Source organism: Micropterus dolomieu, linkage group LG19, assembly GCF_021292245.1.
Source record: "Micropterus dolomieu isolate WLL.071019.BEF.003 ecotype Adirondacks linkage group LG19, ASM2129224v1, whole genome shotgun sequence".
NCBI classification, from domain to species: domain Eukaryota; kingdom Metazoa; phylum Chordata; class Actinopteri; order Centrarchiformes; family Centrarchidae; genus Micropterus; species Micropterus dolomieu.
The window spans coordinates 16,197,221-16,212,747 of NC_060168.1; the positions used below are offsets into that span (position 1 = coordinate 16,197,221).

Here is a 15,527-nt window from a genome sequence, read left to right on the forward strand (position 1 = left end):
CGGTGGTGTGGTGCTTCTTCCATTTCCTGATAACTGCACCGACAGTTGATCTTTTCTCTCCAAGTTGCTTTCCGATTCTCTTGTAGCCCATCCCAGCAGATCAACAATCTTGTCCCTGATGTCCGTAGAAAGCTCTTTGGTCTTGCCCATGGTGGTGATGTTGGATGCTGGTTGTTTGGGTGTTGACAGGTGTCTTTTATACAGGTAACGAGGTGAGGCAGGTGTATTTGATGTAGATAATTGGTTGGGATTGGGGCTGTGTCTTAAAGAAAGACTAACTGGCTTGTAGGAGCCAGAATACTTGCTGTTTGGTAGGGGGTCATATACTTGTTTTACCTCATCAGATGGTTATCAATTTTTATAAATTCATATGATGTGATTTTCTGGAATTTTCTTTGGGATTCTGTCTTTCACTGTTAGAATGTACATATGATTAAAATTGTAGATTGTTGCATTCTTTGTAAGTGGGCAAACCTGCAAAATCAGCAAGGGGTCAAATACTTTTTTCCCCCACTGTAGCTATGTAGTTTTATAAGCAGCCTGGATTGAACGCAGCGGGTGATACAACATTCATTATAACCATGAGAGACTTGAGACTTGACTAGACCTGTCTGTGTGTGTGTGTGTGTGTGTGTTTTGATGCCAGGTTAGTGGAATATTGTATTTGGCCTCAGGGTGAACAGGTGCATCAGTGGTGCATTCTTGTGTTTTATGTGTGTTGATGGTTATTTGCATGGCTGTCAGTGTCAATGTGCATGTGAAATGTTGAAAGCAGTGCTCTAGGAAGGAGGGTTGGGGGGGGGTTGAGGTTAGAGACTGACAAAATGGAGGCTTGAGGTCCGAGGCTAAGACACATTGCTGGTGAAAAGAAGTGGGTATGGGTAGTGAGCTGTGAAAAGCCAGATCTGGGGACTGACTGAGCTGTTTTGTCAGTTCTCAGTGGGAGAGAGAGCTTTTTCACTAGGCTCAAGCCAGCTGAGCCACTTTGATGAACTAGGGGGCCTTTAGCTGTGGGTAATGATTTGGATCCAGCTGTAGGTGATGAAGCAGTTTCTCTCCTGAAGCACGTGCCCAAAAGCATTGTCAAAAACAATCCACTGGCTCTGGATTTTGACACAAGGGTATCAATGTGCTGGAACAGCCATCACTGTATTAATGCAATGTGTTCTGAATGACTCAGCAACAGCAAGCTGAAGTTAGAGTATCATTTATCATTTCTGGAGTTATCAAATTCTGGCGCAGATTCTTGACATATTATTTGTATAAGAGGAAAAAAAGTGTTAGAAGCAAAACCCACCTTTATTTTCAACAGATTTACTCCAGCACAACATCCCTCTGCAGCACCACATACATCACACATCTGTTCAGCCAAACTGCCATCTGTAGCGCATGCAACATGCAACTGTGATTTATTAGAAATATTCAGGTGCTGACACGCACACTTTGATCATACACCAATTTGATTGTAACTATGCCAACCCGATGCCCTTGGAGGAAAAACAGCATTGAAAGCTACATTAGATAGTGGGTTGCTGTGTAGGCGGGAGGAGAGGGGGAATCATTTTCAGAGTACAACCCTCTAATCAGTATTTAACTTCAAACATTTGCTTGTGGGGCTAATTGAGGATGACGAATGAAGAGAAGCTAGCCTGCTCGCAGAGTGTAATTGGAGGCTAATTCTTTGTGATTTGTCTCATCTCAATGGGGCAGATCAGTGGTCTGGGGAGGGGAGATAATCAGGTGAACAAATCACTGTAGTCTGTCTCTAAATTCCTGTTGAACTGCTGGACCTGATAAGCCAAGCTGATTGCAGATCAGAGCGGCACAGCATAACTGCATGCTGAATCACTGACAGATTTTCTTTTTTAGATCAAAAGCCTTCTCAGTAAGGCAAACAAAATGATTATGCTCTGTATGATACACTCTACAATGTGGGAGTTTTGTTCTTGTTCGAGCAATCAGGTGTACTCTGGCACATGCATGCCTATGCATACTCCTACAGTGTTTTAACATGATAACACTAATGACACTTGGCGTCCATTTTGTCTCGTGGTGTGGTTTGTTGACGCATTACAAATAAGGATTTTGGAGGGATAAATATTTCACAAAGACCTAAAGCCTCGTAAACACTAGTGCTGTCGCCAGGGAAAAAATGCCTAAAATAACCCAAAATGAATCCGGTATAACTCTTCAACCATTAGATTAGAATGACTTTTCCCTCTAAAAAGAAGTAGAAATAGTGAATAGAACAAAATAAACAATTTGAGTAGAAAGAGATTTGATTTCAGTGAGGAGAAGATAACTCTCAGGTGTAGAAGGTGATTAAGGTAAAGTAAGGTAAAGTCTTTTGAGCTCCTTTGTAAGAGTCTGACAGCTAAGGGAACATGAATAAGGTCATTATTCACCTTTTTTGCTGAAGTGAGGAAAGTGACTGAGAGGAAACTAGCAAATGACTAGAGCTGGAGAGGAGACAAAATTAAGGGAAAAGGACAGTTTGTGCCATTATGGATAAATCTTTTTGCCTTTCACTAGGGAAGGGGCAAACTCTGAAATTAGCACACACCAAATGTGAGTAGATTGTTGGCAGCGATGGGTAAAATCGTCAGGCAAATGCAGAAACAACAGAAAGACACAAATTATTGGTTCAAAAACAGCCAACCAGTTAACAAAATGGTTACTTGTAGTCACATTTTTCAGACCCCTAAATAACCATTGTTTTAAAACAATGGTAGAGGAAACACTGGTTTTCTTGAGGATGTTGTCTTACAGTTTAGGTAGCTAAACCGTATTATGAAGATGTTGCTGACATATCCTCCCGCTCCCAGACAGCCACAGCTTCTCCTGTCTCCAGCATTCACTTTTTTTAGAGTGCGTGTGAAGCGGGGCGGGGAGGGGTGACAGCCAATAACAGTAACACAAAATTTCAGTCTATGGTTATTGGTTGTATTTGAAGCAGTGAACATGTTGGTTTTACATCCAATCAAAGTCGGAATGCAAACAAATAAATCAGACAATGCACTGATAATTTATTGATATTCCCACAGTTGTGGTCTTGAAATAAAATCCAAGTTCTCTATGTTTCAGACCGTGACAAGAGAGAGAGGAAAATGTGGTTGATTATGAGACGAGACTAAGACTATACAATTTACATTCGGCACAGGGAAGGGGTAAAAAAACTGGTCCTTCACTTAATACAGTCCTTGAGCTTTTGGCTCATTCTGGACTCTTACCCATGGGCGCCATATAGGGGGAAAAGTTAGGGCAATTTCAAGGGCCCTTGACTGACAGGGGCCCCCAAAAATAATTATAAACTAATATCAAATTATATTATATTAAACATTATATAAACCATCATCACTGAGTATAAATATATTTCAAATATAATAATAAAATGAATGATCTCTTTTTTTTTGGCTTGTTTTTGGCAGTAAAAGTTAAAAATCCCCATTGACCAAAAAGTAAACTTCCATATTGACCGACCACCCCCCTGTATCTGCATGAAATGGTTTGGTCCTGCTGTAGCGCACTTATCAGTTATCGTGTTTAGATGCAGTCAGTAGATGCACCAGAAATACAGTGTTAACAATGCTGCATGTTAAACCAAAATCTGGTTTTCAAAAAAGGAAAGGGATGTCAATCTGGAACCCAAGAAAGGTGGGCGGCCTTTAGTCTGTGAGTGGTGTTAACCTGTTGGCTTAATATCCACAGTGAAATAAGCTAGCTAGCTACAGACTAGTGTTAGCCAACATTTCCTCAACATTTAATCAGTACAAGAAAAAGTTTAGCAAGATATTCATATTAAATAATTGTCCCTGCCCCTTTTAGCAGACTAACAACAGATCAGTCAGCAGCACCCCAGTCTCCCCATAACTGTAGCCTCCCTGTCCCAGTGAAGAAGGTGAGCAACATTGTGTTAATGACATGCCAGTAAGCATCATTCCAGGGACTCTGTCTCTCTTGCTCTTTTTACCATAACAAAAAAAGACTGAAATATTTATTAATGACAGAAATTTAAACACAAATTGTTTTCTCACATAATCATCATTGAAATAAATAAAATAAAAAACAACTTCCTGTCTGTACTGGATGCTGGACAGCAGCTTACCTCAGCCTGCATGTAAGTTACAGACTATATTAAAATAATCCAGTTTGATACATTCATTTAGATTGAATTATGATCGTTAATGACATCCATAGATACAGACTTTATTATTCCCATCATGATGGGCAATTTTTTTGACAAGCAAATAGTGAACTGCATCCTGTATGCAGACTTGCATGTACAAATCACCAGCAGTAAATATTGTGGTAGTACTAATATTGAACTATAAGAAGCCAGACACTTGCAAGCCTTTAATTAGAGTTATGTAAAGCTTTTGATGGGACAGTTAAGTCCTAGAGAAGTGGTGACAACAGCTGCGCAGAGGGGGTCCAATTTGAGTTTTTTTGTCATGCCCTGCTCTTACCTATTAGTGTTTCCACCCTTCAGAATTCATTTATGAGCTTAATAAATGACAGCAAAAGTAAATATGTGAACAATCTAAAACTGACTACTCCTAACCTGCAGTTTGATTTGGGAGAGTTCAAAAAGTCTCTCCGGGTCCTTAAGACTGCTGGTGCTGTTGCTGGAGGGCTGGTAGGATTTCCAGGTCCCAAACAAAGAGAGTAATTTTAATCAGAATATATATCAATTTTAATTAATTGTGGAAAACAATCTAACCACACAGAAAGACCCAGTTGTTTGGTGACTGAGATGTCAGTGGTCTCATCAACCATTAATACCCACACTGGGGATTTTCAGCAACTCTGCCACCAGCTGGTCATCCAAACTCTGGCCGATGATATCTACCATTCCACCAATGATATGGCTGCTTTTATATTTGGTGGCGCTGGCCTAGGGGCAGAAAAGTAATTAGCTTGGCCTACTTGATGTAATTATGTGGAGATGTTCAATTTACAATCATGTAATGAAATTGCTGTAGAGTTCATATTCAAACCATCAAAATAAGCACAGCTCAGTCGCTTAAATAAATGAATAATGGGCTCATAGCTGGTGAATGCTTGAGGCATTCACATATATTATTTTATTATTTTGGTCCATGTTCACTTGTGCAGCTTTGGCATGCTGCAGTGTTCTCCCTAAAGCAACAATAAAGTAATTATCTATTAGAACAACTGTTGTATCTTTTTTGTAACTTATAGAGTAAAGCTTTTGTAAAAGTGTTTCTCCTTTCTCCTTTTCTCCTGCCACTTTATTATAACATTTTATGGTATCCAGCCTGCAGTTTGAGGACGCGTGTCTCACAAAGCCTGCAGCATGGGGGTACAATGCTTTTGAAAAATCATGGCAGCTTTGCGTTAATACACTCTTAATGACATGGCAGTTGAAAACCCTTGAACTCTATTCTTCTCCATCACCAGTCCTTTGTAGTTGTGCACTACTTTCAGATCTGATAAATTTACCACATCTCATCAGTAACACAAATTATTAATTAATTATCATTATTTTTAACTGCTTGTAATAATCGGATGATGTCTGCACTGTTTCACTTGCCCTTGTGATTCTCCTCCTCATGAACTGGCTTTGTAAAGTAATCGCTGATTTTATAAGCCTTATCTGCAAAGCTGAAAACATTACACTGATGGGATGTAACATTAATTTAGGAAACATTTTAAGTGCTTGGATGCAAAAGGAACAATATTCACCTGTTGAATAGCTAGGAAATATCAGCCTGACACATTCTTGCTGGTGGGAAAAAAACAGATGGTCTGTATAGCAAATTCCTTGAGGAAAACTGCAGCTCTTTTCTTCCTCTTTGGCACTTTTTGCACTGTGCTGATAATGATATAAATGATCCTTGTTAGAAAATAGGATTTTCCATGAAGACACCGTCAGAGCTTTGTGGAAAACTGGAGGCAGCACGAAATTCGAGTCAGCGGCTGCGTCATAATTCTATACGCAGGGAAAAGCCTTGTGTGTTTACGGCTTTTTTTGCTGCCCCCAAGTGACCAGAAAGAATATTTATAGTGCTTTATGTTAAAAAGTAATCTTACATATATTATGCTCAGTCTCACAAGAGTAGTCCTACAATTTACACATTGGGAAATTGTTGTTCCTGTGGCTCTAAGTTGTATGAATTCATCCTAACCGCAGCTAAATCCAGGCGTAATTTTGAATCCACAGGGCTTCTGTTAAAACAAGCACTTTCTGTCACAGACAGTTTGTTTTACTAAATCCAGTTCTTTTTGTTGTTTGCACATCAGATTAATTGTCTGCCTCAGCCTTGTTCCGAAATATTTTCATCAATATTCACAGAGCAGATAGTTAACCAAACCCACAGTTTATCAGAAGCAATACCTCAGCTCCTTAGTGTGGTTCATCTTGGAGTGTTTACTGACTGAATATGTAATAATGGCTTCTGCTGCTGTTCTATGGCTATTAAAATCATGATTTAGTCACATGATGGCATATTTTTACAGTAGAATATGCTTAAAAAATAGTTTTTGGTTCTCTGAGCTGCTTGTCATTATTGTTGGGAAACATATGTCGGTTTGGAAATGAGAAATACAGATAGTTGATAACAAAGGAAAATGTTCTGTCATTTTTGAATGCACAACTTTTATGCAGGTTCTTGTATATGACTTTTTATCTTTTAACATTTCTTTGCCTTTCACGTAGGATTCTCTCTTTGTATCTTTTCTCTCACTTTTCTAGAATCTGACTATCCCCTCTCCTATAATTATTTTTCAGCTGTATTAAATCTCTTTCCCCTCTCTGACTTATTATCCTCCACACTCCTCCATGTTTTCTTTTTTCTTTGAGAAACCTCATATTTTTTTTTACGTATTGAGACCCTTAAATTATTTTCCAGTCGATCGATGACAGTGAGTCAATATAACCAGAGACTTTGGGGATTTAGCAAATAATTATTTGCATGTATTTCACACATAGTTGAACAAAGTGGTTTGCTCATAATTATCTCTCTCAGTCTTTTGTTTCATCAGCCTCTTATGCATTGCTTTGAATCTTCATTAGACCAAACAAGTGCTGTAACCATCTGCCCAGTTTCTCCTCATTTGAATTCAAGCCCAAACAAAATATCACAGCGTTTATTAAGTTTTTGGCTGAAAATTTATGGATAATTTGTTGCTTTTTTTCCTGTGTGTGTGTGTGTGTGTGTGTGTGTGTGACTCCATGAAATGATCAGATTTAAATATTTGTGTATATTCTTGCCTGTGAAGCATCAGAGACACTCTGCCTGATCCAACATACGACAAACAGGACAGCTGTGACCACTTGTAGTGATGATTATCAGACCGGATGTTTTATTTGTCATATTTTCAGACCAAACAGTGTCACTGCTCAAAATTAATATGGAGTCAAAAACCTGTGCTGGTTTCTTCCATTTGTTTCTTTTTAGCATTATGTTTTCTGCCCTAATGTTCCGCTTTCCTTATTTTTACTGTACCTGGTATCTTCATGGTCATGTGATTGGCAGGCACCATCAAGGAATATGTAGAATAATTCACCCCAAATATGAATAATTTTAATAATTATATATTAGTTTTTATGTGTGTGTGTGTGTGTGTATGTATGCATGTATGTATGTATATATATATATATATATCTGTGTAATGAGGGCTTATTACTTGTGTTTCAGGTGCATGTATTTTTATGTGTTATTATTAAAACAGTTCTTTACATCAGTGATTCCCAACCTTTTTGGCTTGTCTTAAGTTGAAGCAATGTCTACTTGCAAACGCTGGTCACAATCATATCTGGTTTTGACGAGTCCAAATAAACCAGACAGTGCTTTTATGATTAGACATTCCTACTTTGGTGTTGTGTGTATGTACTTATGGGAGAAGCCTTTAAAGAAGGACTATGTATCTTTTGAAAGAAGAAACAACACGTTCGTCCTCTTACAGATAAAAAAATCAATTCAACAGCAAAAAAATGCACCCTTGCTCCATTCTAGGGTTGACCCCGTCTGTTTTAAACTTAATGTAATAAGGAGCATGGAGGATGTAAATCCTTAGTCGGGGACACCCCTACTCCATTCAATACACTCAGGGGTTTAGCTGCGTATGGTGACTAACGTTAGCTAATGTTAGCAATATTAGACTCTTTTCTATTTGCGCTATTGTTACAGTACGTTTTACGTTCACCCAATAATTGTCACTCCTGTTCAGAGTTAAATGGTCTTGCTTTAAGCAAATGTGGTCAGTGACATAGAAAGGGGAACCGGTGGGAGACTTTCCCTTAGTGATGTCTCAGTTATGCCTTTTTGACACTTTGAACACTTGTAAAACTGCTGCACACAATCTTTGAAATGTTAAACTGTTTGCGTTTGTATACAGTCTCTGTAATACTTCACTGCCACTGCTAAATATCATTGTGTTGCCATGGCAATGGCCTATTGGCCAGCACATTTGATTTGACATTCAGCTGACGGTGCCTGTAGCCAACTACAGCAGGTCGTTTGTGTGTGAGTGTGTGGGTTTGACAGTCTGTTAATGAAAGTAATGCTTCACACTTAGGGACAGGGCAGCCCTGACAAACACACCCATGTGTGGACAGATAGTGACAGAGAGAGAGAGAGAGAGAGATGGAGGGTTGGATTGAAGTTGTAGCTTCAGTGCTTGTGTGAGAAACTGATGTCAGATAAGGTCTTCAAACCTTAGAGGTAACACTGTTATCACGAGATTGATCTTGCCTTGAGATCTTGACTGTAGATCAGTACCTCGCAGACGACTGTCACTAATCTTCAGCAGGAAGGTCATATGACAGAAATGTTGTTTCGAGTGGTAGGACCGAATACTGTCCAAACCTTTGATTTTTACAACCTAATACAGCACTATCCATTTGATCATGACCTTAAATTCTTCCCCTTGTTTCTATTGGGCCGACAACATGTTCACTCAACCAGGGATCACACAAACATTAATTGTAACATACCTATTTCTGCACAAGGCTTTCACACGCACAAACTTAAAACCGAACACATGAGGGGTTGCCCTTGCTCTCTGCCTCCCAGGTGTGACTGACTATGGCAATCTCAGGCTGGAGCAGCTGCCTTGTAGTCATTAAAATGTCAGCCTTGTCCTGAAATTTACATAATTTCCCATATACGTGGACGAGAAAAACAAACTCACAGACTTCACAACAAGTTCATGCACTCACTGCAAAGAGAGTAATGCAAGGACACATAAAAAGTCACCTTATTCTGTACCCGCTAAGTTTTAATTATTTTAAAACGGCTTGCGTGAACCCACTTTTAAAGAAACCTGATTTAGATCCCTCCCTCCCACATAATTATAGACCAATTTCAAAACTGCCTTTTATTGCAAAGATTCTAGAAAGAATTGTGTCCAAACAGCTGCTCACTGTACTGGAAAATAACAAAATATTTGAAAAGTTTCAATCTGGTTTCAGGAAGTACCACAGCACTGATGAAGTGCTGATGAAGGCATGTGGTCAGTCCTGGTACTCCTGGACCTTAGCGCTGCTTTTGACACCATTGATCACAACATCATGTTAGACAGACTGAGGCACTGGGTGGGGATCTCTGGTACTGCCCTAGAATGGTTTTCATCCTACCTGTCAAATAGGAAGTTTTGCGTGTCTGTAAACAACTATGTCTCATCGTTCTGTCCAGTTAAATACGGTGTGCCTCAGGGGTCGGTCTTAGGACCCATTTTGTTTTCCTTGTATCTGCTTCCCCTTGGACATATTATCCATAAACATGGCATTTCTTTTCATATTTATGCTGATGACACACAAATATACTTGCCCGTCAGATCCACAGACCCTGGAATGCTGAGTTCACTTAACAACTGCCTTTGTGAAGTTAAAAAATGGATGTCAAATAATTTCCTCCAACTGAACTCTGACAAAACAGAAATCCTGGTAAATCACATTAAGCCTGCGGCAAAGAACCTTGGTGTTTGGTTTGATAGTAATTTAAATTTCGAGCAGTACACCACAAAGCTTGTTCAATCATGTTTTTATCAACTTAGAAATATAGCAAAAATTCGATCTATGTTAACTTTTAAGGACACCGAGACCATTTTACACGCCTTCATCTCATCACGCCTGGAGTATTGCAACAGCCTTTTCACCTGTTTAACCCAAAAATCTATTGATTGACTCCAGACTGTCCAGAACTCAGCTGCCAGGCTTTTAACCAGAACAAAGAAATATGACCACATTACTCCTATTTTAGCTTCATTACACTGGCTCCCAGTATGTTTTAGAATTGACTTTAAAATTTTATTGATCACTTTTAAAGCTCTTCATGGCCTCTCGCCTTGTTATATTTCTGAACTTTTAGTCCCATACACACCAGCACGTACCTTGAGATCCTCGGGCAGAGGTCTGCTATCTGACCATGTAGTCATTAAAATGTCAGCCTTGTCCTGAAATTTACATAATTTCCCATATACGTGGACGAGAAAAACAAACTCACAGACTTCACAACAAGTTCATGCACTCACTGCAAAGAGAGTAATGCAAGGACACATAAAAAGTCACCTTATTCTGTACCCGCTAAGTCCATTGCGAGGTGTTGGATCCCTGTGTCCTCAAGGTTTGTGCACCCTTCTCCCAAAATCAAACTCTGATTTGTCTTCATCCTCTGCATTATTTTCTGCTCTGTCCCATCTGTAGTGGTTGTCCAGAGAGACAGGAGAGGAAGAAGACTCATAGGGAGCACGTAAGAGTTGAGCTGTCAGCAAGGCAAATTTCATTCTTTGGGTCTATCGGCATGCCCAAGAGATTTGTGAGGTTGTAAATGCAATGCATTATCTGGTGAAGGCAGTCAAAGGAAGGATTACAAATGGCAAATGGCAGCCATTGTCACAGCCGGGAGCAGAGGAATGTCAAACTGGCACCGAGACACAACCAGAGCTACTTTTACTTGTTTGTAATCTGATGCCATGTCAGTATAACTTGCTTATATATTTTCTAAGTAAGACTATTTAACAGCCAATACTATCCAGGAAGCTAGTTAAGTTCCTTTCATTGAATCGCACATTTATTTCTTTATTTATATAAACATGACTCTCTCCACATAAACATTTTTCAATTCACACAAGATAGTTATTGTTTATAAATGTAGGCAAATCCATGTGAGAAAAACATTAAGGTTCACAAATGTATTTCTGATGTGCACACACATTTCTTGACTTAAATCCCAACACTGCTCAAATCTACCAAAGCGACTATTTAATCCCACCAAGATTTCTGTTCAGAGGGAGAGCAAAGAGCTATATGTCTTCTTAACATCTAGCAAAAAAAATACTGCGTGTAACTCCCACCCCCCACCCCCCCCGCTCGCAATCACCTCGCACAAAAACACACGATTCAACTCTCAGTCGACTAAATAACCTAAATCCTTAGTCAGGGACAGCCCTATACCCAATCCAGTACTAGTACCCAACCTATCTTTGAACTCAGTTTCCGAGCTCTAACAACAAGCAAAACTCCTGAAAAAGCAAAGCAAAACTAATTTGTTTGTTTTTTATTACAATTTGCATGGAATCATTCATTTTGACAACTACATTTTGTAAAATAATAATACACAATATAATGAAATTAGTTTGATATATTTCACTGAAAGTCTGTAAACAATGATATTTAATCACCAACATAGAAATATTTTATAATAGTAACACTGACATCATCTGTCTTCATTCTTTGTAGTGCATCAGTGCTCTCAAAAGAAGTGTCTGTCTCTGTGGTTGTATATTAATTTCCTAATAAAACTCCACCCCTCCATCCATGCCTGTATCACTCAAATTCCTCCCTTTTAGAACTGGATAATGTCATAATATATCATCTTCTCCATTAAGTGTTAAAAAAGAAAAAAGAAAATTAAAGAAAGTCAATGACACCAAGAACACAGTAAATAACAATTAGAGGCTCAGAGTCTAAATCAGACTGGACAAAGTATTAAATGAAGCGAGGACAAATTAATCTTTTTTTATATCTTGATAGTTTGTAACTTGTTCTTCCGTCATTACACTTGTTTACTACTCTGGTTTTAATGGTTCACAAACAGTGACTCAATATCAACATCCGTGACCTCGACCTCAGTGATTATTATCATCACTCTGCTTCATGGAGGCGTACCCCAACATCACATTACCCACATAATCAGCAACACGGTGTCTACTGACACACACACACACTGAAACAATACAGAGAAAATGAAGGAAAGAAGCAATAAGGCATTGTGAATTGAGCAAGCAGACTGCTCAAGGGAGATAAAGTCAATTAAGTTCTAATCAAACCACGAGGATGCCATGCATTTGATTATGGGAAAGTAGAGAGGTGTGTTTGTGTGCGTGATAAATAAGGTGGAAGAAAAAGTTGCAACACTGCTGAAAGAAAAGAAACAGATATTTTCATTCAGTTGTGTATCTGCAGTGAGTTTGGAGGCCAGCCCTAAAGCCCTGCACTATCTCTTGAGGAAACATAGAGCCTGCAGCCAGAATGGCTTCCCAGTCACACTGATTGTGCCTTAATTAACACAGGGCTGAATTTAAAGCATGGTGTCTAGCGTTGTTAAACTCTAGCAGCAATAGGGGAATTACATCTGTGCCAAAGAATCAATCTTTTGACCCATTGGCATTGTGTCTTTCTGATGTTCATTAGCATAATGTTAATCAAGGATACAGAATATTGCAGCATGAGAGCGGAGAGGCGGGACACAGACAGAGGGCAGTGTGTCAGAGTCGCGGGGTCCTAAAAGTATGAAAAAAGCATTGAAATTAATATTCTCAAAATAAGGCCTTAAAAGTGTTGACTTTTGTTTACTAAGGCCTTAATTTTTTTCTTGTCCTTTAATAAGATTATGTAAATACCATCATAAATAACTGTCAAATGCATATAATGTTTTTGTGTGTAATGTTACCGTTGACTACTTGCACGTCAGCTGACTTCCTGTCACCTCTACAGTACCGTTAACTTCACTGCCGATCTCCTTACAGGGCTGTTTCATCCTTATTTTAGCCACTTTCACAGTGAGCTTTGTACATACTATTAATCGTATTTACTATTCGTTTTTGTTTATAGTGTTTTGAATTTTCTGATTAGCCTAATCACCTCAGTGTTTTCAGAAATCAAGCTAGCTTAGCCAGTCAGCTAGCCTAGTTGGCTTTTAAAATGAAGGTAGCAGCGTCAAGCTTATGAGCAGTACCGTCAGCTCTACAGAGTCTCTCTCTGTGAGCTCTCACTGCAACAGATGCTGAGATAAGGGTGAAATGGGAAGTTAACATTAGAACGGAGAAGTTCACCTTCACCAATCGGTGCAGGGTGTGTAGCAGGCATTTTGGAAACAGGAAGCAGTGTTGCAAACTTTGCCTCTAGCGAATTCTTTTTCATGAACGCAACTAGTGACAAATCTAGCGACTTTTTCTGGTGTTATTGGAGACTTTTGGAGACTCTCACGTGAAAGCACGTATCTTTCTTATACACTTTTTTCAATGAGCAGCTGCCGTGGGCCCCTCTCCTGTCCCAAGGCACTCACAGTTCTCACGCATCAGTCCCTCTCAGCTGCAGTCAGAGCAGGCAAATGAATTGCCCATGTGACTACATGATTGTAGTTCTAAACATATTTAGGTTTTTTACTAAGTTTTTGTCTCTCTCACAACGTTATTCCTCTCTCCAACAGCGTCTCGCACTTGCATGCACATCGACAATTACACAAATTAGGCGATGATGTCATTTAGCGACCTCTAGCGACTTTTAGGACAGCCAATAGCTACTTTCCTTACTGAGGAGTTGCCAACACTGACAGGAACAGTCGAGAACAGACACTGGCTGTAGGCTCATGCAGCATACTGTTACTCTACACGTCTGTGTAGAGTAACTGTGTAATCAGTGAAGTGTATGGATTTGCAGACCAAACTCTCTGTTAGTGACAATAGACACATAATTCTTCATTATGTTTGCATCCTATGAAACGTCTGTATTCTCAATCCGACAATGCATTATTATAATTTATTTTAGTTGCTAGCTAGACTAGCTGACTAGCTAAGCTAGCTCACTTTCTAAAAACACAGAGGTGATTAGGCTATCGGAATGAACACATTATACAAAAGCGAACAGTAAAAACAATTAACAGTATGTACAAAGCAGCTAAAACAGCACTGTAAGGAGATCGGCGATGAAGTTAACAGTACTGTAGAGCTGACAGAAAGTCACACTAGTACACACAAAAGAATGTGAGTATTATAATAAAATGTTTTATTAAATTCAAGTACTTGGTAAATCTAGGGCTTAAAATCAATACTGATTTTTCATTATATCCTTCATACATTTGCCATTATGGCCGTAAAGTTAGCATTAAATGTATGGTAAGCGGTATTATAAAGGTCTTAAAAAGTCTTAAATTTAACTTGGAGAACCCTGTCAGGCAGAGAGTGTGGTGATCCGGGATTCCCCTTCCCAGCCCCTAGTTTGTCCTTTCTCTCTTCCCCCGTCCCTGTGTGTTTTCTGTCTGTTGTGTGAGTGTGTCTGCAGGTCCTCAGGCAGGTGTGCGGCAGCGTGACTGCCTGGTGTTTTCCCACACACCGGTATCCAATTCACTAATCACCACGGCTGATTTATACCCGGTTCATCCTTCCAGTATTCGCCAGATCGTCCGTTCACCCGTGTGGTAAACCCAGCTTCAGGCCCTACACTCTCGTCGTATTTTTCTCGTCTTGTATCTAATGTTTGTTTTTTGTCCCAGGGGACCGCTGTTTGTGGAAGCTCTGCTCGTCCGCTTGTCTCTGAGTTTTTGGATTCCGCTGCCTGTCTGCCTGCCTGCCTGCCTGCCGCTCTCTCTCACCACGCGCCAAGGACCTCTACCCTCATTCTTGTTTATTTAACAAGAATGAGGGTAGAGGATTTTTGCCCTAACCCCGTGTCTGGTTTTTGGAATCCCCTTTACTCTGCACAACAGAGAGTCATGCAACCTGCAAAACTGTTAAGCCACCCACACCCTGACCCTGTATCTCATCCTGTAATCAATGAATTAGATAAAAGCATAAACAATAGACGCTCTCAATAAATATGAAATCTGCTGTAAAAAAAAGTCTGTTCTTTTTGAAGATTGAGGTTTTATTTTTAAAAAGTATATTAGATTTTTATGATAAGGACATGGCTCACCTCCACTATAAAACTCTGTAGGAAACCCAGTAATTTAATGCATAAAACAAGGTCATGTTAGCACTCTGTTATGACAAGGGCAGGCATCTCTTCAGCTGGTAGCCACCCTTCCAATATAGAAAGCTAATGCCACTCAATGTGTAGAAAAACACAGAGTGGAAACCAAACCCTTGCTCTTTGCGGTGTTCACCACAGCCACAACTAATGCTTTGATTGCTCGAGATTGGATAGAAATGTAAAGATGAAAGAAGTGAAATTATATTTGAGGAGCTACATAACTAATATAACAAAATTTTTGCATATGTTAGTACGTGCTATTAACATAGTCAGGAAATAAACAGGATATAATATGAAATTGTGATAGTGGAAA

The 15,527-nt window shown here is 39.4% G+C and overlaps 1 protein-coding gene across 1 annotated transcript in view; it reads left to right on the forward strand.

The window, feature by feature from the left end:
- Nucleotides 1–15,028, forward strand: part of LOC123958197 — a 23,954-nt gene extending 8,926 nt beyond the window's left edge. The window contains exons 4-5 of the mRNA XM_046031454.1: nt 14,528–14,663; nt 14,739–15,028. Coding sequence (XP_045887410.1) covers nt 14,528–14,663; nt 14,739–14,877 — 275 coding nt within the window. The 3' untranslated portion in view covers nt 14,878–15,028. The remainder of the gene's footprint in view (nt 1–14,527; nt 14,664–14,738) is intronic.
- Nucleotides 15,029–15,527: the final 499 nt, after the last annotated feature.